General features: G+C 51.3%; 1 protein-coding gene across 2 annotated transcripts; it reads right to left on the bottom strand.

Moving 5' to 3' along the window:
• Nucleotides 1–3,995: 3,995 nt before the first annotated feature.
• On the bottom strand, nucleotides 3,996–20,096 carry PPCDC (phosphopantothenoylcysteine decarboxylase). Of its 2 annotated transcripts, XM_057421522.1 has the most exons (6): nucleotides 20,060–20,096; nucleotides 19,027–19,193; nucleotides 13,637–13,732; nucleotides 11,179–11,307; nucleotides 9,126–9,294; nucleotides 3,997–4,607 (listed from the first exon to the last, which is right to left on the bottom strand). In XM_057421522.1, exons 2-6 carry the CDS (start codon nucleotides 19,177–19,179, stop codon nucleotides 4,522–4,524), a joined length of 633 nt encoding a protein of 210 aa, XP_057277505.1. In that variant the 5' UTR covers nucleotides 19,180–19,193; nucleotides 20,060–20,096; the 3' UTR covers nucleotides 3,997–4,521. The 2 variants fall into 2 exon arrangements, with proteins under 2 accessions (XP_057277511.1, XP_057277505.1); XM_057421528.1 differs by lacking the exons at nucleotides 11,179–11,307; nucleotides 20,060–20,096 and having other exon boundaries at nucleotides 3,996–4,607; nucleotides 19,027–19,430.
• Between the last annotated feature and the right edge of the window lie 506 nt (nucleotides 20,097–20,602).

Below are 20,602 nucleotides of genomic sequence, written 5' to 3'. Positions count from 1 at the left end.
TGCTCAAGGCCAGGTGGGAAACAGGGGCTTGGAGCAAGCTGCTCTAGTGGAAGGTGTCCCTGCCTGTGGCAGGGGTTGGAGCTGCATGGGATTTAAGGTCCCTTCAACCCAAAGCAGGCCGGGATTCTACACAAACCGGCTGGTTTTGGTCACGGCAATAACTGCCCATTGCTGGACCCACACCTTGGTTGAGAGCAAAGAGCCCTCAGGCTGTATTTGTGCCTCCAGATCAGATTTGGCTGGGGTACAAATGACAAGGGCTCTCCCCTTGGGTTGGGCATCCTTGAGGTTGAGAGCTCGACTGGTGAGTGAAACCCATTCAATTCCCTTTCAAACCCGGAGTCAGTCCCATAGTGTTGGATTCCTCCTGGCCCCTACAACCTGCAGTAGATTCTTGTTGCCATTCAATGAGTTTTGATGAGAATAAACTCCTTCTGGGGCTTGTCATCTACCAAAGGCAATTCTGTGGCCTCTGTGACAGTGACTAGTACGCTCAGCCCTGAAATCCTGCCCAATGTATGCCAAAGAATTGGTTGGCATGTGTATCTGCTCCTTCAGACATGAGCCATTGAGCAAGTCCGGGATTAGGAGTGGATCCAGCTGCATCTAAACACCCCTTTGAGGAATTTCGGAAGCAAGGGATCCTCCCTGAACCCTGTGACTCAATGGGTCTGTCCGACCCCATCCCCTACACAGCAATCAACCAAGTGAACCCTGCCATGGGATTGTGTTAGATCACTGTCCCATTTACCATGGAATTTCACCAATGGATTGATGCTTCCTACACCTGCTCCAGAGCCCTTTCCCGACCTGCCCATCGCTCCATGGGGCTCAGGAGCACCCGGTGCTCTCATGTGCCACCACCGCCTCGTCACCCCCGGGCCCTGGCACTGCTAAGCACAAACCCGCTTCCTGCCACCCGGCACCTTGGCAGCACAGCCCAGCGGGAGGTGTGAACCCAGCTGCTGCTGCTGCTGCTGGGTGTCAGATCCAGAGCCCCTGCAGAGCTGCAGCACCAAGCAGGGCTGGGCACTGGGGATGGTGAAGCCCAGCGTGACCATGCCTCAGTGTGGGCTTGAGCCCAGAACCCCCCCATGTGCTGGGCTGCACCCCCAGAGTGTGAGCAGCAGCTCAGGGAGGGGATCCTGCCCCTCTGCTGTGCTCTGGGGAGACTCCCCTGCAGTCCTGATCCAGCTCTGGGGCAGCAGCACAAGAGGGACGTGGAGCTGTTGGAGAGAGGCCAGAGGAGGCCATGGAGATGCTGCGAGGGCTGGAGCAGCTCTGCTCTGGAGCCAGGCTGAGAGAGCTGGGCTGGGGCAGCCTGGAAAAGAGAAGGCTCCTGAAGGGGAGACCTGAGAGCAGCTCCAGTGCCTGAAGGGGCTGCAGGAAACCTGGAGAGGGGCTTGGGACAAGGGATGTAGGGACAGGCCAAGGGCAATGGCTTGAACCTGCTCGAGGGGAGACTGAGATGAGCTCTTAGGCAGAAGCTCTTCCCTGGGAGGGTGCTGAGGCGCTGGCACAGGGTGCCCAGAGAAGCTGTGGCTGCCCCATCCCTGGCAGTGTTCAAGGCCAGGTTGGACACAGGGGCTTGGAGCAAGCTGCTCTAGGGGAAGGTGTCCCTGCCCGTGGCAGGGATTGGAACTGGGTGAGCTTTAAGGTCCCTTCAACCCAAACCAGTCTGGGATTCTATGGTCTGTTCATGGACCTTTGCTCTTGCTGCAGGACAAAGGCACAGGCTGATGCACCTCCTGTCACAACTGACAGCAGAGGGATTTGACACCTGGGGAGCCAACTCTTAAGCAAAGCACCACATTCGGAGCCATCCAGATGCAAACCAGCCCCGCAGCATCCCATCAAGTTTGGTATGAGAAATGGATGCTCCAAGTCACACCGGAGCCCAGATCTAAGCGCAGGGAGAAGGAAGGCTGCTGCCTGAGCTCAGCTTTGCTCCCAGCCCTTTATCGCTCCTTAGCCAGTGCTGAAAGTAAGTTTTGAGCAGCATGAATGCAATTGCAAGGCAGCCTCATGGGGATGCTGCCTTGCTCTTTAGAGAGCTTCATGGGAAAGCAAAACGAAGGATCAGTGCGTGCGTGGCTTAGAAAGAGCTGAAGGAAAAGCAAAAGCACCAAGGCAGCATCTTCTGCCCCCCCTGTGAACCTGAAACACACAAAGGTGAGAGGTGTCTGCAGGTCTGCCTCAAGGAACTTGTCACCCAGCACCTCTTGGTGACCTGGCTGCCCTGGTTTGGTGGCACTGAGGCATTTCCCAAGCCCTGGTTTTGAATCGGGTCCTTCCCCCATTGCCCCAGCCTTCATCCTGAAAGGCCTCATCCCAAAGCCAAACAAGTGGGACAGGGCTTTCCTGCAGGCAGCAGTGTCCTGGGTGCAGGCATGTGCTCTGGTTGAAGCTGCCCTTGCTTTAGCCCTTCCAAAAAGGATCTAACAGCTGCTTCTATTTGCCCTGAAGGAAAGGTGCTTCAGGGATGGGTTTATCCCAGTGTTATCCCGACCTTCCTCCAATGCATATCACAGCAGTTATGCAAAGGATCACTCAGCAGCACAATTAGCATCTGCTTCTGCAGGACAAAGAATCAGCTTCCTCTATTCACAGACCTGAGAGTGCTTTGCAAGTCTTAATTTCAGCCTCTCCACAAGCTTGAGAGGCAACTTTATAGCCTTAGCAGTGGCTTTCTGCCTGACAGATCAGCCTGGTGTCAGCTCTGTGGGGGACCAGGCAACCCAGCCCTGGATCTAAACCCACAATGTTCCCCTTTCCTGCTGAGTTATCAGAGCTCAAACAGTGCAGGGCACGTTGGGCACCTTCTTGGCCACCCTCCAGCTGACACCTGCCAACGTCTGCTGGCTCCAGCCAGCGACCCAGACTTGCAGGAGATAAAGACTCTTACCAAGGACAGGGTGTTTTGGGTCGGTCTGAGGAACAGGACTGCTGGATCCTGGGCACAGACTAGGAGGAAGGATAAGCAACTCCAACCACGAGGCAGCCCCAGCAGAGCCTAGCCCCAAGGCCAAGTTAGGGCTGCAACTGCCAGAACATGCATATCTCCGAGTAGGAGAAACAAAGTTCACTACAAACCCCATGGAAACCAAGCAGCATGTCTCCCACTACCTTCAATAAGCTGAAAGTAAGCTGCTCTGACAGGGAGGAGAGCTCTCACAGTGCTAAGGACGTCAGCACACGATACAGGTCACACCACAAAGGCAACGTTCACAGCCATGCTACCACCACGGCCCTTTGTGAGAGCCACAACCTCTGCTCTTTGGAGGCTGGAAGAACCAACAAAGATCCCTCTGTCTCAATCCCCAGAAGCTCTGGATCCCTGGATCTATCAGTAGAGGAGCCAGAGTGCTATTTGTGTGGTGTGGGATAGATAAGAAAAGCAAACATACCCCGAGAACCTCCTCCCTGGTGTGCAGCAGGCTGAAGGTTGCCCCCACAGGCAGGATGCACGTTCTGTACCAAAGGCCTTAAATTTGCCTGGGACTGGTTAAAAATAAACTCTCTGGGGCAGTGCTCTGCCACAGCAACGTGCCCCACAGCCCCAGTCTGCTCCCGTTCCTTCCCATTGCCAAGGGAAAGCTGGATGGGGCAGCCCTGGCTGCTCTGGCCCCAGTCGCTTTTATGCCAGTCAGTTAATTTTCAAGCTGAAACAGACCATCATAGGCAATGTTTGACTTCATTCCCTTGGGATACACCCAGCCTGGCTTTCCACAAGGGCTCAGGCTGTTCATTTCCTGACTAGAGCACTCAGATGGGCATTTTGGTACACAGTTGATGTCTGCAGCCCCATCCAGACAACAGATACAATAGAGCAAAAGCTGATCTGAGGACTAAAAAGCTGCTTTCTGCCTATTTTTCCCAAGTCTGACAGGAACCACATGCAGACACAACAGCTTAGCAATGACGTGAGGTGCAAACATCCCCCAGGGCAGCTACAAGAGGCAATTCTCCAGGGGCAGAATGCAAAGCTCTCATTTATTAAGTCCCAAAAAGGGGTTGGAGCGGGATGATTTTAAGGTCCTTTCCAAACCAAACCATTCTGTGATTCTACGAGCCTATGAAATGCCTTTTGGACAGTGACTCCTGCTGGAAAGGTGAAGCCAACACAACTACAACCCAGGCTTTGGAGAGCAGTGATATCCCCATGCAGGGGCCAGCACTATCCCCATGGCCAGGGCTTGCACTGCACTTTCTCTCCAGCAGCTCTTGGGGGAAACCACTGAAATACATCAGCAATTCCTTCTGCAGCCTCCTCAGGAAGGAAACGTGAGACACGAGGTGAGTGGCCAGGCAGAACGTTGCTCCATCTCTGTGAGATACCACAGGGCTTTCCCATACTAAAGCAGCATGTCCTTGGCTTTGGTTTCTGAGAGTCTGCAGCACTGAACCACATTTGAGGCTGGCACCAGCTGGAAGCAACTGTTTCAGTTCTTTGGTTGCAGAGCACTTGGTTTTATCTTCAAATCATTAGGGAGGCACCAAACACAATGAATGTGCCAAACATCAGCTCTGTGCTGGCAAGCCCCGCTCCTCCAGGATCCTCTTCACGCTCTCCACAATGGTCCACACCTCTGCCATGGCACCGCGACCTGCAGGGGAACAGCAAACCACACACAGTGAAATCCCAACACAAGAGGGACGTGGAGCTGCTGGGGTGAGACCAGAGGAGGCCACGGAGATGCTGCGAGGGCTGGAGCAGCTCTGCTCTGGAGCCAGGCTGAGAGAGCTGGGCTGGGGCAGCCTGGAGAAGAGAAGGCTCCTGAAGGGGAGACCTCAGAGCAGCTCCAGTGCCTGAAGGGGCTGCAGGAAACCTGGAGAGGGGCTTGGGACAAGGGATGTAGGGACAGGCCAAGGGCAATGGCTTTAACCTGCCAGAGGGGAGACTGAGATGAGCTCTTAGGCAGAAGCTCTTCCCTGTGAGGGTGCTGAGGCGCTGGCACAGGGTGCCCAGAGAAGCTGTGGCTGCCCCATCCCTGGCAGTGTTCAAGGCCAGGTTGGACACAGGGGCTTGGAGCAAGCTGCTCTAGTGGAAGGTGTCCCTGCCTGTGGCAGGGGGTGGGAACTGGATGAGCTTTAAGCTTCCTTCAACCCAAACCATTCTGGGATACTGTGAAATCCAGATCCACAGAGACATGAGGCATGTGCTTCCCCTGTCCCACCACCTCTCTGTTCCACACACTGCATGACTGCAGAAGATGAGCTGCACCGCAGTGGCACAGGTCAGCAGAGCTCACCAGGCATCCCCACGTTGTTTCCTTATGACCCAAGAGAAAGGAACCCCCAGTTCTGCAGGGGTTCTATGGCACGGGGGGACATCAGCAAGGGAGGAGAGTGAGAAGAGTCTTACAAGTTTGGTTCGTAACTCAGAAGTCCAGGCAGAAGCACAAGCTCTGCAGTCAATGGAGAGAGGCAGGAAACCTCAACAGGCAACTCAGATGACCTTCTGAAGCACCTCATCTTCCCAATCATCCCCAGAGGAGCCTGCATCTAACCCTTGACTGCACACGGAGTTACAATCTCAGCTCACACCACCCCGGGGGCAAACGTGCAAAAGCACCCCAAAAATAGCAAATCCTCTGTTCCACCTCCTTTCTTCACAATAAACTGTGTGTGCATGCTCAGGAGCTTTCTGAAACGGCCTTTGCCTAGGAAGAGCAGACTTTCAGATACTCATCTGGCACCAACCCAGTCCAGAAGGAAAAAAGCTTTTACATTTTGTTCTGTGCAGCACTCGGTCATCTCCAAGCATTACTCCCAGGATTCAAGCTGGTGCAGATCCAGAACAGCTTTCTCTAATGTGGGGGGAAATGGACTGGCTTGGTGCCAGATGAACATCTGAAAGTCTTTTTAAACTTAGGTTTAGAAGTTTAAGGCCAGAGAGCATTAAATCATGGTGTCCAAGCCTCTGTACTGAACTCCGCGCTCAGGCCATTCACTCCCGCAATTCCCCTGGGGCTGAGGAAGGATACTTCTCCCACTAGCATCTGTCTCCATTGGAAGATTGAAGAGATGGATCTCTATTGATCTTCTGTCCTGCTGGCTCTAAACACTGGAAATATGTGCTTTACTGGGCAGCAGCAATCAGTTTCTCACCTGAGACTTGTCTGGGACCAAAGGTGTAGCTGGATACAGAACCCAGACTGGTTTGGGTTGGAAGGGGCCTTAAAGCTCATCCAGTTCGAACCCCTGCCATGGGCAGGGACACCTTCCACTAGAGCAGCTTGCTCCAAGCCCTTGTGTCCAACCTGGCCTTGAGCACTGCCAGGGATGGGGCAGCCACAGCTTCTCTGGGCACCCTGTGCCAACGCCTCAGCACCCTCACAGGGAAGAGCTTCTGCCTTAGATCTAACCTGAACTTCCCCTACTTCAGTTTGAACCCATCACCCCTTGTCCTGAGGATTTGTGGTGAAGAATGGTATTTTTGGAAGGAGAAGAAAATTGGGTTTCCCTGCAGTGTAAGCCTGTGAATGCCTTTCAGACCTGCCCATCCCAGGAGGTCTGGAGCATCCTGTGGACAAGCTGCAGGCAGATGTGGGCCCTCCTGATCTCCTCACCTCAAGGAGAGGAGCTGCAGTTGCCCGGTCCTGCTAAACACGAGACATTCCCTGCCTGCCTCTGCAGAGCTGAGAACAATCCCAAGACCTGCCTTTGTCCTCTACCACCCACTTGCTCAACAATTGGGCAATTCCCAGCTGGATTCTTAGGTTGAGCAGAGCCTGTCTTGCAGCACAGCTCATGCCTACAGGTCAAAACCTTCCAGTGTGTCTGGCTCTAGAAATGCAGCCAAGAGTGAGGAAGATCCCAGCAGTCTGGCAATGCTTTTGCCAAGGGGAATCGCTGCAGGCCCATGGGTGGGATGGCACCTCCCAGAGCTCCCTTTCTATTGTGATATAAAGATAGCATTTAACTACCCAGCCAAGGAAACAGTTTAGTTGTCAACTCAATTTAACTGATGATTTGAACTCTTTTAGGATCTGGCCCACTTCAGGTGAGACCAGCCACATGAGTGAGGACCTAATCCTCTTCTGCAGCAAGCCAAACCGCAGCGTCAACAGACAGAACTGGGGCAAACTGAATCTCTTTCCTTCAGCAGCAGCTGTGAGAACTTTGTTACCTGCTGCTCGGGTGAAGCTTTGTGGATGAAACCCACATTCAATTACTAGAGAGGAAGAGGCTTTGGGGTGAACGGCCTGAAACAGAGGGGATGAGAGGAAAAAGGCAGTGGTGGAGAGTGTCTTGGGTCTTAAAGAGACCTGGAGTCCATCACTGCTGTGCTGGATGGAGTTCATTTACTTCGGATTAGCTCCAATGGGGCTGTTGGTTGGATTTGGGCTGGAAATAGCGTTAGGAACACTGGGATGTTTTCCTTCTTGCTGAGCAGCACTTACACAGTTGAGGCCTTTGCTGGTCCTCACCCCACCCCACCAGGGAGAGGGCACAAGGACTTGGGAGGGGACAGGGCCAGACAGCTGACCCAAGGGCTATTCTATATGCCATATGACATCACTTGTAAGTGATTTCATTTGCATCACTTGGCTTTCTGGGGTTTATTTCTCTCTTACTTTCCTTTTCATCACAGTTTATTCTTTTATTTCCATTATTAAACTGGTTTTCTCTCAAGTTTTCTCCCTTTTACCCTTCTGAATCTCTCTCTCCATCCCACTGAGGGGAAGGAAGTGAGTGGCTGCATGGGGCTGAGCTGCTGGCTGGGCTTAAAGCAGGACAACAACTGCTTCACCAGCATTTTCCTACAGGAAAATCCTGCCTACAGGAAAATCTTGGTGGGAATTGACTCACAAACACAAGTGGAGGCTCAGGGATGCAAAACTGCACCCATTTCATCTGTGGAGTAGGGATGTAACACCACAGCTCTGCCTCAGGTGCATGAACCTGCAAGCAGCAGCACAGTACCAATGAGGAGGCACTCAGCTGCTTGCTATGGGGATGGAGATCCTACATGTGTACTGAAAAGGATGAAGGGAAGAAAGAAAGGACAAAGTGATGCCAGATGCTCTTCCTGCTTCTGCCAAAACATCTGCACAGGATAACCTCTTTTGGGCAGCTTCCCTTAACATCATTACAAGTGTGTCAGGAATTTGATGTCATCAGGGCTAAAACCCCAACAGAAGCATAAATGTCCAGGGTATTTCAATGGTTCCTGAGTTACTTGACTATAGTCACCCCAGTGTAACTATTTCTTAGTGTCTTGCTCCAAAACCACCCTCTAGAAGCATTGCAACCACTTAAGAGTTCAGGAACTAAAGCCAGCCCTAGGGTTGAACTGTGAAGAGCATTTTAACACCCTGTCTCTGCTACAGCCTGTTTATTGAACAGAGCTGTTAAAATCCTGCATGAGTTGAGGTTGCTAACCAAAAGTATGAGTCCATTACTGCACAGGTAAGTGCATATTTGCTGTTATGGGCTAGAACTGGGTGATATTTTCCAATCTGGCCAAATTGCTTGCATGAAAAACCCTCCTCAACCCCCCCCCAAAGTCAAAATACCTCCAGTTAAAGCAGCTTCTAAAACACAGATGAGATCATTTCAGTGGTATTTCTTAGCACTGCAAGTGAAGCCTTTTGAAAGCGGGTGTGACAACACTCCCTCCCCACCCTCTTTCACTTCACAGACAAATCTGATGTCAAAACCCCAAATCAAAACTCATCTGGGAAGCTGAAGAGTAACCCAGGCAACAAACACCAACAGATGTGACATGCACATCCAGCGACACCCTCGGCCAGGACTGCAAAGTGCTTGTTGTAGTCACATTAGAAGTCAGGATACCCAAATCCCAGGCTGACAACACTCACCACAAAGCATTCCTTCTGCTTCCATCTCCTCTCTACTTGAATGAGTGTTTCTTTGGAATCTCAGGCCTATCTCACAGCTCATTTGAAAGCCTGGCTTGGATGACCTCTTAAGACTACTTAAAAATTAATGGATGAGGATGACAGATACCAGCCAGCACAGGGGAAAGCTTCAGTTTGTTTGTGTCAACCCCAGCAGTGAGCATCTGCTCCTTGCAGCTCAACATGGGGAGCACCACATGACAAAAGAATGCACTTGTGCAGGGAAGAAAGAGCCAGAAGGCTGGCAAAGGGACTGACCTTCATCTCCACACACTAGTTTCTTCACCACACAGGGGATCTCCGTGTAGCCAAAGCCTTTCAGCTGCTCCACGTGCCGTGCTGTGATGGGATGCTCCCACATGGCTGTGTTCATTGCTGGGCAGAAGAGCAGAGGTTTGCTCAGATCCCAGGCACGGATCACACAGGTCTGCAAGAGAAGCCGAGAGGGTCAGCTCTGGATGGCTTGGCTTTCCCCATTCCCCCCCCCATCACTCGGCACCACAGAAGTGCTTTCCCAGCCTGGGTGTCATGACAGGGCCAAAAGCCTCAACCTGTCAGTGCAGAGGTAGTAACCCACAAGCAGATGCATGGGGCTGATGCTGATTTGTACCACATTCCAGCAGAGCTCAGCTCTGACAGGCAGGAAAGATAAGGGAGACTTCAAAGAGGATAGATCCCATCCTGCAAACAGCCCAATGGCTGGAGCAAAGCAAGCTGGCACACAATGTGCCAGCCCATTTGGAGGGCTGAGGGGAGCTGAAGGGTGGCCACAGGCCATACCAGCTACAGGGAGATCCCCAGGCAACACTTGAGCTGTGGAGCCAAACACAGCACGCTGGCAAAGCTATGCCAGCTGGATGTGTAACTCCTCCCAAGGGAAGCACTGCTGCTTCCAGGGTACAGAGGATACCAGAATACACGTGGACTGCGGCAGCAGCTGCTGGCAGCTCCTGTGTGCTACAGCGAGTCATAGCTGACTCCTCTGTAATACAGAGCTCCCAGATAACCAAGCATCACCTTGAAAAGATGAATGCTGGTTGCCATACTGCAATGTCCATCAGGTTCTCTAGGCCCAGAGGCATTTAAATCCTGCAAAAGGAGCTTCCCAGGTAGCAACAGCCCCGGTGCAGGGTCTCTGTTCAGATCACAGAGTACTTGGAGAACTCTGCCCATCCTTTCTTGTGTCCTGTGATTTGAACCTTTCCCAGCACAGGGAATCCTGCCAGCATCCGTTTTAACTTGCCAACCAGCACCTGCAGGAGCTTCCTCTTCCCTCCACAAGGCTCTCTGAAAACACTGGCAGGAGTTTGGGAAGCCATGCATCCCTAACACCCTTCCTGAGCTCTTCCCTCTGCTACCACCATGGCATCTATAGTACCAAGGGGACCCAGAAGGACAAGATATTGCTTGTCCCTCCCACAGCTCCTCCTGGCTTCTCTCAGACCCTCTACTCATACAAATCAGGGCTGTTGCTCTGCATTTACATGCGCTTCCTCTTACCTGAAGAGCTAAGTTGGTCACACAGGGCTCTCTGGATGTGATGCACTGCCCTCCATTCCTAGTTCTAATGCATCTTCCTCCATGCATTACCGCTGGGTGATGTACCACAGCAACATCTGCAGCTTCTTGGCACATCTTAATGGTGGTTAATGCTTATGACCTCTCCTAACGAAGACCTAATGCCTGGACACAGAGCATTCAGCCCTGGTGAAGGTCCCTATCAGCCATGAGAGGCCCACAGTCTCTTTTAATGCACTTTCTGATCAGCCTTTAAGCACTTTTGATACCAAAAAAACAAGCCTGAACAAGCAAAATGCCCTCTAGCTGCGAGTGGAAGGTGAGTGAGTGTGTGTTTGACTTGGTGTGCTCTGCAGTTAGGTGAGGGAGGAGGCAAGGGAGGAGGAAGTCAATAGTTTTATCAGATCTCACAGGTGTCTTTTCAGATCACATCTAAGAAATGCAGAGAGGAACTCAAAAGTAAGCGCGAGTGCATGTGTGCACAGGCATGGCAGAGAGAGGGTGGGGGTAGAAAGAGCAATAAATGAAAGCGAAAGCAGGAAAGGCACAAAGCAGGGACTGGGAACTGATGGAAGAGAGACTGAGGTGAGGATTGGAAAGGGATGCAGAGAAGGGAAGGGAGGAATGACTGTTTGAGAAGGAGCCATAGTGCAGGAAGAGCAAGACGAGCAGATGAAGTGGGAGCAGAACATGCAAATGTGGCTGATCTCGCTGCTGCAGAAGCACAAGTTTCCATGAAAAGAAAGGTCAGGCAGTCTAACACTGGGAGGTGAGAGAACTCACTGTTACTCACCAGCAGGTTGTCACAGATGCCATTGGCAAGCTTTGCCAGCGTGTTTGCATCCAGAGGTGCCACGAGCATCAGGTCAGCCCAGCGCCTGAGCTCAATGTGCAGCACAGGGTCCGAGCGCGCCTTCCACAGCTGGGGAGCAGACAAGGTGCAGGTTACTGAGCCCTCACTTGAGCAATCCCATAGTAACCACCATGGAAACCTATTTTCACACTGAGACCTGAGAGTGTGCAGAACCAGGGACCCAGTGCCCACTTGTTTGAAGGCCATGTTGCCCATTCAGGGATCACAGCTAAGGGACAGCACTGCTGCGCTTGGAGCTCTACAAACAGATGTCCTTCCCCTACAGGGACAATTCACACGTCAGACAACCCCAGATTTCAACTCACAGGAAAGAGCTTTCCCCATTCACTTCTCACCCACATCACCCCTCAGCTTCACTCTTGTTTGCAAAAGCCCCCTCAACTTGCAGCATATCTGAGTGGAAGGAAGAGCTCCATCCTGTCAGCAACTGAAGCCAGGCAGGCCCAAACTGGGGGCACATTCCTTGAGGAAGCCTTGTGGTTTATAAGCTCCATGATTCTTTCAAGAGAAGCTGTCCACTGGCTTTTATGAGGTCTAGATCCCTAATTCCACAAGTCCCTTCCAGTTAGGATGCATACTCACAGCAGCATCCTCTTAAGTACAGCAGCAAACAGTCCTGTTGGCTTTCTTCAGGACGGATGAGGTTAGGCCAACAGGGCACTTCCCTCCTCAACTGGCTCTAAACTCTAAAGCTGAGCTGCTCAAAAGAGTCCTGGTCTCTTTGTAAGAGCACAGTTAACTGGGAACTTATGTGGGAAAGCACCAACAGAAGCAGCAACAGGTGCTTAATCCCCAGAGGACACATACAACCACAGGCCAGAAGAGGTGCATCAGGGCCACAAGCTGTTCCTTCTCTAAGTCACTGGAAATCATAACAAAAAGCCAGCCTCCAGAAAGCTGGTGCTTCCTGACACCGTTTCCAGCTCCTCCTTGTACTTGGCTCAGGACTGCCACATATATATATATATATATATATACAAATGCTGATGTTTATACAATGAGCCTCCACACACACAGGAACTCTCAAAGCATGTCAGCAAAGCTGTAGTGAAGAGAAAAAGCCATTTTACAGGGTCTAGAGATGTCCACAGCCCTGGCAACTGAGCCATCCTTTGCTGGAATGGCTCTTCTATGTACGCACATGAGCACAGAGCACAGACTTCCAAGGCAAACAGTGCTTCCAGCAGGAAGGAGAACCTCTCTAACCTCCAGCCACTTATCCCATCAGCGCATGGCACCTCCAGGAGCTGGTCTGCTCCTCCCTGCCAGCAGGTAGCCTCCCAGCCCCACACCAGATGTTTCAAAGCAGTGTGGGCAGCTGGGGAACACCACTGATGTCTGTAGAGCCAATACTTAGTGCTAAAAAGAATTAAGCTCTTGCTTTTGGGACAAGTGTGACTCATGACAAGTCCCAAACACCCTCACCACGACTCTGCAGTGGCTTTCTTGACACTTCCTGAGACTCCTCTTAGACCTGTGGATAGTGGCTGAGCCCAGGGTGGTGAGACACCACTGCCACCCTCACCACCTGCTGCAGCCCTGCCAGGGCAGCCTGTCCTTCCTCATTTACAGTGTGGTTGGAACCATGTTCTTGGAAAGCCAGATTCCAAAGCATACATGACTAGAACCATAGAATGGTTTGGGTTGGAAGGGACCTTAATGTTCATCCAGTTCCAACCCCTGCCACGGGCAGGGACATCTTGCACTAGAGCAGCTTGCTCCAAGCCCCTGTGTCCAACCTGGCCTTGAACACTGCCAAGGATGGGGCAGCCACAGCTTCTCTGGGCGCCCTGTGCCAGCACCTCAGCACCCTCACAGGGAAGAACTTCTGCCTTAGATCTAACTTGAACTTCCCCTTTTTCAGTTTGAACCCATCACCCCTTGTCCTATCGCTACAGTCCCTAATGAAGAGTCCCTCTCCAGAATCCTTGTAGTCCCCTTCAGACACTGGAAGCTGCTCTGAGGTCTCCACACAGCTTCTCTTCTCCAGGCTGAACAGCCCCAGTATTCTCAGCCTGGCTCCATACAGGAGCTGCTCCAGCCCCTGAGCATCCTCATGGCCTCCTCTGGACTTGCTCCAACGGCTCCATGTCCTTCTTATGCTGAGGACACCAGAACTGCACACAATGCTCCAAAGAAACAAGTCTTGGCCGAGGATTAAAGCACAAACAGATGTGGTCTCTTGCAATGAAGCACTTCTATTTGCTGTTCAGCACTTGAACAAGTGAATCTCCCAGGAGCCTGCTTTTTTCCTGAAGCATGACCCCACCGGCCCTCTGGAAGCAGAAGGCATGACAAAGCTACTTGAATTACAAAACCTGTGGCTGCTGGGGATGGGATGGAAGCCTTTGCAGTCTCCCATGGAAGCACAACTCACCTTCCATTCATCTTCATCGCTGTAGAGGGTGACAGGAATCTCCTGGACGTTGTAGAAATGCTTTGCTCTCTCAGTGGTGACCACCTTCACTTCGAGCTGATCAGAAAAGAGAGACAGACCAGCGGTTAGACTTCAGGACAACCCTGTCAAGCTGGGCTCGAGCCACAAAGCAGTTTCTCAGGGGAGCTTCCCCTGTTCACAGCTGAAAGGCCACTACAGGTATTTATGGGAGCCAAAGACTCATTTTAAAGCCCCCTAAAATGCTCAGGCCAGCTCATGTTGAGCCAGTTTATGTGTTCACATGGCCAGTTCCCAGCAGGGACAGCAGAGAGGCCAGAGCAGGTCTGAATGAGGTGCACTCTGCACAGAACTTCAAAGAGGCAGCAAGAAGGAGCAAACCAAAGCTCAGGGAAAAAATGCCCTTTAATCTCTCCAACATGCCTGCCAAAGGGAGTAGGAGAGCATCTCACCTCAGTGGGATCCATAACCACAGTGTACAGGACTGCCAAGGGGTGGCATTGCCTACAGGGCACTTGCATCTTTCCATACTTGGAGCCAAGAGCAAGCACAGTGCTGACTGATCAAAAGAACTGCTGAGGGACAAGAAGGTGAGTGGGGCTCAGCACCAGCACCAAAAACAAACCCACCGGTGCCATGCAAGGCTTCACAAGGAAGAGGGGCTTTGGGAGACAGAGGAGCACTTCTTGGTCGCATGGACCACACTGCGAACCTCTTTCTGTCCCTCTCATGATGATCTCCTGGTGCCAGACACGGGGATAGCTACAGATCACTGGATCCTGCCTTTTAAAACCAGGTTAGTTAGACTTGCTCCAGCCAGGGATAAAATAAGTCAGAGCGGTGTCTTCCAGCCTTCCTATCCCCCCTTATCAAGGTAAGATGCTGGAAAGAGGAGAAACTCTAGGTATGTTCACAGCACATGGTTTCTGTGCAGCCAAACCAGTAAAGCAGTGGTTTCCGCCAAGAAAAGGGTGAAAATGTATGAAGGTTTTCTCTGAAACCCTGGATAAACCTGCCTGCCTTTGCTGAAAGCCAGTGGAACCTTCAGTTATACGGTATATCCTGGGGATGTTGGTCAATGAGAAGCCCAACATGAAGCTGCTGGAATGAGTCCAGATTAGACCAGAGAGATGCTGCGAGGGCTGGAGCAGCTCTGCTCTGGAGCCAGGCTGAGAGAGCTGGGCTGGGGCAGCCTGGACAAGAGAAGGCTCCTGAAGGGGAGACCTCAGAGCAGCTCCAGTGCCTGAAGGGGCTGCAGGAAAGCTGGAGAGGGGCTTGGGACAAGGGCCTGTAGGGACAGGCCAAGGGCAATGGCTTGAACCTGCCAGAGGGGAGACTGAGATAAGCTCTTAGGCAGAAGCTCTTCCCTGTGAGGGTGCTGAGGCGCTGGCACAGGGTGCCCAGAGAAGCTGTGGCTGCCCCATCCCTGGCAGTGTTCAAGGCCAGGTTGGACACAGGGGCTTGGAGCAAGGTGCTCCAGTGGAAGGTGTCCCTGCCTGTGGCAGGGGTTGGAACTGGGTGAGCTTTAAGCTTCCTTCAACCCAAACCATTCTGGGAAACCCTATCACATCCCTTGGAGTTTTTTTGACACACACTTAGGAGGTGCCAAGTTGCCCTATGACACGAGATCCTTTCATTTCCTCCTGTAGAAATCTCAACAAGAGGAAAAAGGAGGGTTTCCCCAATTTCTATGTGTCCCATGACCTGCTCAAAGCTGTCACCCTGGCAAATGTCACAGCCAAATGCCACAGCCAGCTGCCTGCCCCATGCAGCCCACTGGAGCTGCCCTGCACACAGCAGGTCAGTGTTAGGGTGGTTCTGCTTGTGCTGGTCATCCATGGTGCAGGACATGCAACTGTACACCCACCTGCAATTCCTCCAGGGGTACCCCTTCAAAAAGAGACAGGCCAACACATGGAGGGAGAGCTCTGAAAAGACTGGTAATGTGGGAGATGCCACAGATAACAGTGAGAAAGAACACTTTTCCTTATTGTTAGCCAGTTTTAACCACTGCCTGCTCCTTCAAGCCGTTCACAGTGCAACGTGGTTCTATTGGCCCAGCAGAGAGATGGGGAGAAAGCAGCCTCACCAAAACTCCTTCCCACTAAAACCCTGTGGCCTGAGGAAAACAACTGATAAAGCACTGCCTGCTCACTTGTCCTAAAACCCAGTGCCAGACCCCTCCAACCAGCTATCTTCAGCAGCAATGGTTGAAGTAACGACACATGTTAACCTATCTCCCCGACACCATCTATTTGACTGGGAATGAAGCAGGGTTGGTTATCTGCACCCTATGTGACTAGAACAGCAGCTGGAAGCAGCTGGAAAATCCCAGCCTTAGCATATCACAGGCTTCAGTAATTTTCCCCACTTCCTGAAGAGAAAAGGATGGGAAAACACAGCTGCACACAGTGCTATATGTGGTTCTTTGCCTCTTCTAAATGTCTGCTCTTCTTCAAGTGAGCCTAACTTGGAACCACAGCTGCACTTCTAGTGCTTCTGAGCGTGAAGATCACATTCACAGCAAGCAAGTGTATGGTTTCCATGTTAACCTCAGCTCACAGGAAGCTACTCTTTGGAGCCAAGCACTGACACCCACAGAGGTGCTAACGCTGCTCTCTGCCGCGCTGCAGGCCTAGCTAGGTGTTAACCTCACAGCCTGCAAGATGCTAGTTCTCTAGTGATTTTAAAGGGCAATGTGCAGCTTTAAGGGGCATGTCAGCTCTCTGAAATGGCAGCAGGAGGCCAGGTTTGGGCTAGAAGTTGTCAGGAGGAATGTTTGGTAGTGGTAGTCTTGTTTTGCAGTGAGACAGAAGGAGTTTCAGGTGATACAACTCCACCTACCACATATTTTATCACTTCAGTTGTGTCATTAGACAAAATCTAGACCAGAAATGCCCCTCTCAGGGTAAAGGACAGAAAAATACCCCAAAGACACTTTGTTTTTCTTAAAAACATCATTTCAGAACCATCTCCAGTCTTCAAAGCATAAGCTCAGGAACAGGGAATTGGGCTATGGAGTTCAGCATCCAACCCACAAGCCAGAGCATACCAGAGTGATGCTCAAGGACCTCACGTGGTGGCAATTCCACCACTCTCCCAAGAAAGTTGCTATCTTAAGTTAAATATTCTCCCCAATGAAGGTTTTCTGCTGGGGTGGGCTCCTGGTTCCCTTGTTCTGAGAAAGAACTTCAAGTCCCTCCAGTTACGCTGGGAAGAGATCAGTGTTCTCAAGCTCACTTAAGCCTCCACAGCTTTTTCCTTCTATTTACCTGGCACACCCTCTGTTTGCCTGTGGATATATCTCTGCTTAAACAGTAAAGCCAGTCTAGCCATGCTCCAACAACTTTACTGGAGAGAGTTCAGACTGGTCAGAGTTCATTTGCTTGGAGCACTTAAGCTGATTCTCCAGAACAAACCTGATGGCAAAAGCATTCTCCTGTGCTCACCCAGTTTTGCTGGTTGCTGGTAGAGGATCCTCCTGTCACAGATGTTTCTGTGTGGGGTAAAGGGCTGTGCAGGGTTTTTCCTCCATAGACTTCTCAGTTTTGACAACAAAATCTTTACAGACTGAGCTTCAGGAACAACTGCTGAAGAGAATGAGGAGCTCCTCTGGTAAATGGCACTTACAAGCTGGTGTAGAGGTTACCTGGCAGGAGCACCACGAAATGGTTTAAACCTCAAGGTCCACATGAGAGCCTGTAGCTCCAATAGCAACACATTTCCCCCACTGTTGCCTTTCTTTACAACTAACCAACATCATTTTTGCCATTGTATTCCTGCCAGGCTGCTCAGAAATTCCAGGCACCAGCCTGAGATCATCAGCATGTGAGTGTAGGACAACCATGAGTTACCCACAGCATCCTGAGGAGACCCTTTTGGCTGTGTCCCCACAACACCAGGTGTAAGGGGAATAACCTGAAAGGTGGAAGCTGCTGCTGTCTGAATTTCCTCCATCTTCAGAGAGGTTAAACAGAAGGCAGTCAGATGGAGTCACCTCCACTATCACCCTCAAGGAGCTGTGAAAGTTTAATGAGTGCAGAACCATGCTGCCAAGTTGTTCACCAAGGATCACTCCAGCCAAAACAGCAACTTAAAGTAACCCCTCCAGTTTCAAGCCTCCGGCCACATCTCCTTCAGTATCAAAACCTTCCCCTGCTTCCTTTCAGAGTTCTGTTCCATCAGTAAAGAAATTGACTTGTACAAGACAGACCAAACTGCATGGAAAAGTCACAGTGGTTCAGCAGGCCTTGGGTCAGGCCTGGAAATCACAGCACAAGTGAGTAAATATATCATTTAAATTAATAAATGAACTACCAGGAGCTCCCTGGGAGCAGCTGTCTGTGGCACTCTTCCTTTAGGCTATAACCTTTGGCCTCACTAATCACTTCAGGTCAAGTAATAAATTAACTGAGGCCCCTCTCTCCAACCCACCATGCCAGCCCAAAAGCTCCCTGCATCCTTAGTACCCTTAAAGCTTGGACACCAACAGCTCTCCAAGCCAACACCAACCAGATGCATCAGAGTTACTCAAGGATCACAACTCTTCTGACTCTGATAGTGTATCTACAAGACAAAGCTGCCCATATCATTCTAAAGGAGATTCACTGAGCAATCTAACCAATATCTGCATATTTAAGTGCACTGTTGTGTTTCTGCCACTCTTCTACTGCTCCAAAATCATTTGCTCCTCTTCTTAAAAGCCAAAGGTTTTCTAAGTTTTTCTCTGACTTTAGTCTACAGCGAAAAGTTCACACGTTTCCCTCCCTGATTCCAGTCACTACTGGCCTCTGCTGGACACCTCTGTTACTCCAGACAACAAACCCTTAGTAAAAACCAAGCGCATGGGCACATACAGCACATTGTTACTTCTGCCTTTACAAGATGCAGTTGCCCTTTGCTGCTCAGCACCTTTGCAAAGTCCACACCTCACCTACAGAGAATTGCAGTATCCTAACCAGAGATTTCCCATTCCAGAAACTATCACCTGCGGCTGTGGCCAGAGCTGATAATTTGGCTGACAAAGACATATTCCACCAAAAAACCCCACCAAAGCAAGGACCTATTCAATCACTTCAGAGAGTTAGGCTGAGCTGAACAATAACACTTTCATAGTCCAGAATCCAAATTTTGCCTACGGAAATACCCTGGAATAGGCGCTTTAAGCCTAATGTGAAGCTAAGTGTAGAAGTATGAAATGAGAGGAAATTGATTGATTTTTAAACCCAGGAGGAATCCTCCCACAACACAATTTCAGAAGGCTCAAAGCCAGAAGGAACCTTCCATTCCATCAGAAGCCACACAATCCCTCCCTCAAGAACAGCAACAGGACAACACCAACTTTAAAATGCTCTGCCAACAGCTTTACTCACCTCAGTGATCTTCAGCAACTCAGCAATGAGAAGGGGCAGCTTGAGGGCAGCCACACTCCCAGTCACACCCACCAGGACGCGGTAGTTTCTCTGTGGCACAGAGGAGCTCCTCCCTGCAGGACTCCCTGGGTCTGGTGGGGAAGAAGGCTCCATGTTCCCATCAAACTCTGCAAGCACAGGAGAACCAAGACACTGACTAACGAAGCACAACAGGGCTCCGTTGGCAAGCACTTGTGTGGACTAAGCAGGACCTGGAGTAACTCAGCCTGAAGATGAACACTCAGACCCTCATCCACAAAGCTTCCAAGCACCAGCAGAGCTTTAAGCATAGCTGAAGCCTCCTCCTCCTGTTTAAGTCTCTCAGATACTGGTAAACACAAGGCTAAACCCCACACAAGACAGACCTCAAAAGCATTCTGAAAACTCCCAGAACAAAAGATACACTTTCATGTGTTGAATGTGGTTCAGAATTCCCAATACATGCAGCTTGTGGGGAAGAAGACAGCTCCCATTAGAGGCAGCCTCCCTTCACAATCTCGGGTGAGCAACAACTGCAGGGAAGTTTTTTAATAATGCAGAATCTGGGGCTGCCACACTGATAAATCCCCAGTGAGTGCTCAGGTGAGGAGGAGTGCTCCTGAGCAGAACTGATGCAAAAGGTTCTGCCTCACTAGCCATTAGCAGAGAGGAAATTCAGTCCTTGAAGCAGCTGAAAGCGCTTTCCTGGCAAAGACTGGGATTCAGTAACCCTTGGTCCATTTGAGTGCTCTTCAAAGCATTTTGGGTTGGAATAAAGAGACATTGGTGCTGCCCTTGTTTTCATCACCGAACTGAGCGACACAAACCAACCCTCCCATCCCCTCCCGGGTTCAATTCAGGACCCAAACCTCTGCCCCTGACATCAAGGCAAGCACAAACACCCTTCTGGCACCCACCCACCCAGCGCGGCAGCACTGACACGTGCTCCTTTTCCATGCTCCGCTTGGAATTAATGAGTTTAAACGTTCCTCAGCGTGGTTATAAAAGGAATTACCAGGGTAAGAGCAGGCCTTCAGCTGGAGCTCCCAGGCACTGATTAGCAACAGCAATTAGAGGCGAGGAACCGCAGCGAGTGCATCGGCAGGGCGACTCCAGAGCTGCTCCGTGTGGTCATCTACGGCTGATTAAAACCAAGTTAACACCGTCCCAGTAAGGAAAACACCCGCTTCCCGTGGGATTACTGATGGACAATTATGCACCGACGCACCCACACTTTAAAGCCTGGGGAATAAGATGTAATTTATTAATAGGCAGCTTACAATAAGGGTTATTAGTGGTAAAACCAGAGCAGGCCGGGCAGGGCCTGCCTCCCGCCTGAGCACAGCGCCGGGCTATCGGTAAGGAGCCATCAGAGGTACGCTATGTGCCGTTTAACGCCGCGGTGATGCTGCAAACGGCGGCTGAGGCACAGGGCAGACCCGAGGAACCCCGGTGGGTTCCAAACACCGGTTATATACCGGCAACGGTGCTCAGGCCCTGGTGCCCGCCGCGGCCTACTCCGCGCCTCCGCCTCACCCCCGCCGTTGCCCGGCAACGC

The sequence above is a fragment of the Pezoporus wallicus genome, unplaced genomic scaffold (assembly GCF_028554395.1).
Source record: "Pezoporus wallicus isolate ANWC-B61680 ecotype Strahan unplaced genomic scaffold, APGP_CSIRO_Pwel_v1 contig_7731, whole genome shotgun sequence".
Classification (NCBI taxonomy): Eukaryota; Metazoa; Chordata; class Aves; order Psittaciformes; family Psittacidae; genus Pezoporus; species Pezoporus wallicus.
This window is presented reverse-complemented; position numbering and strand designations above follow the sequence as displayed.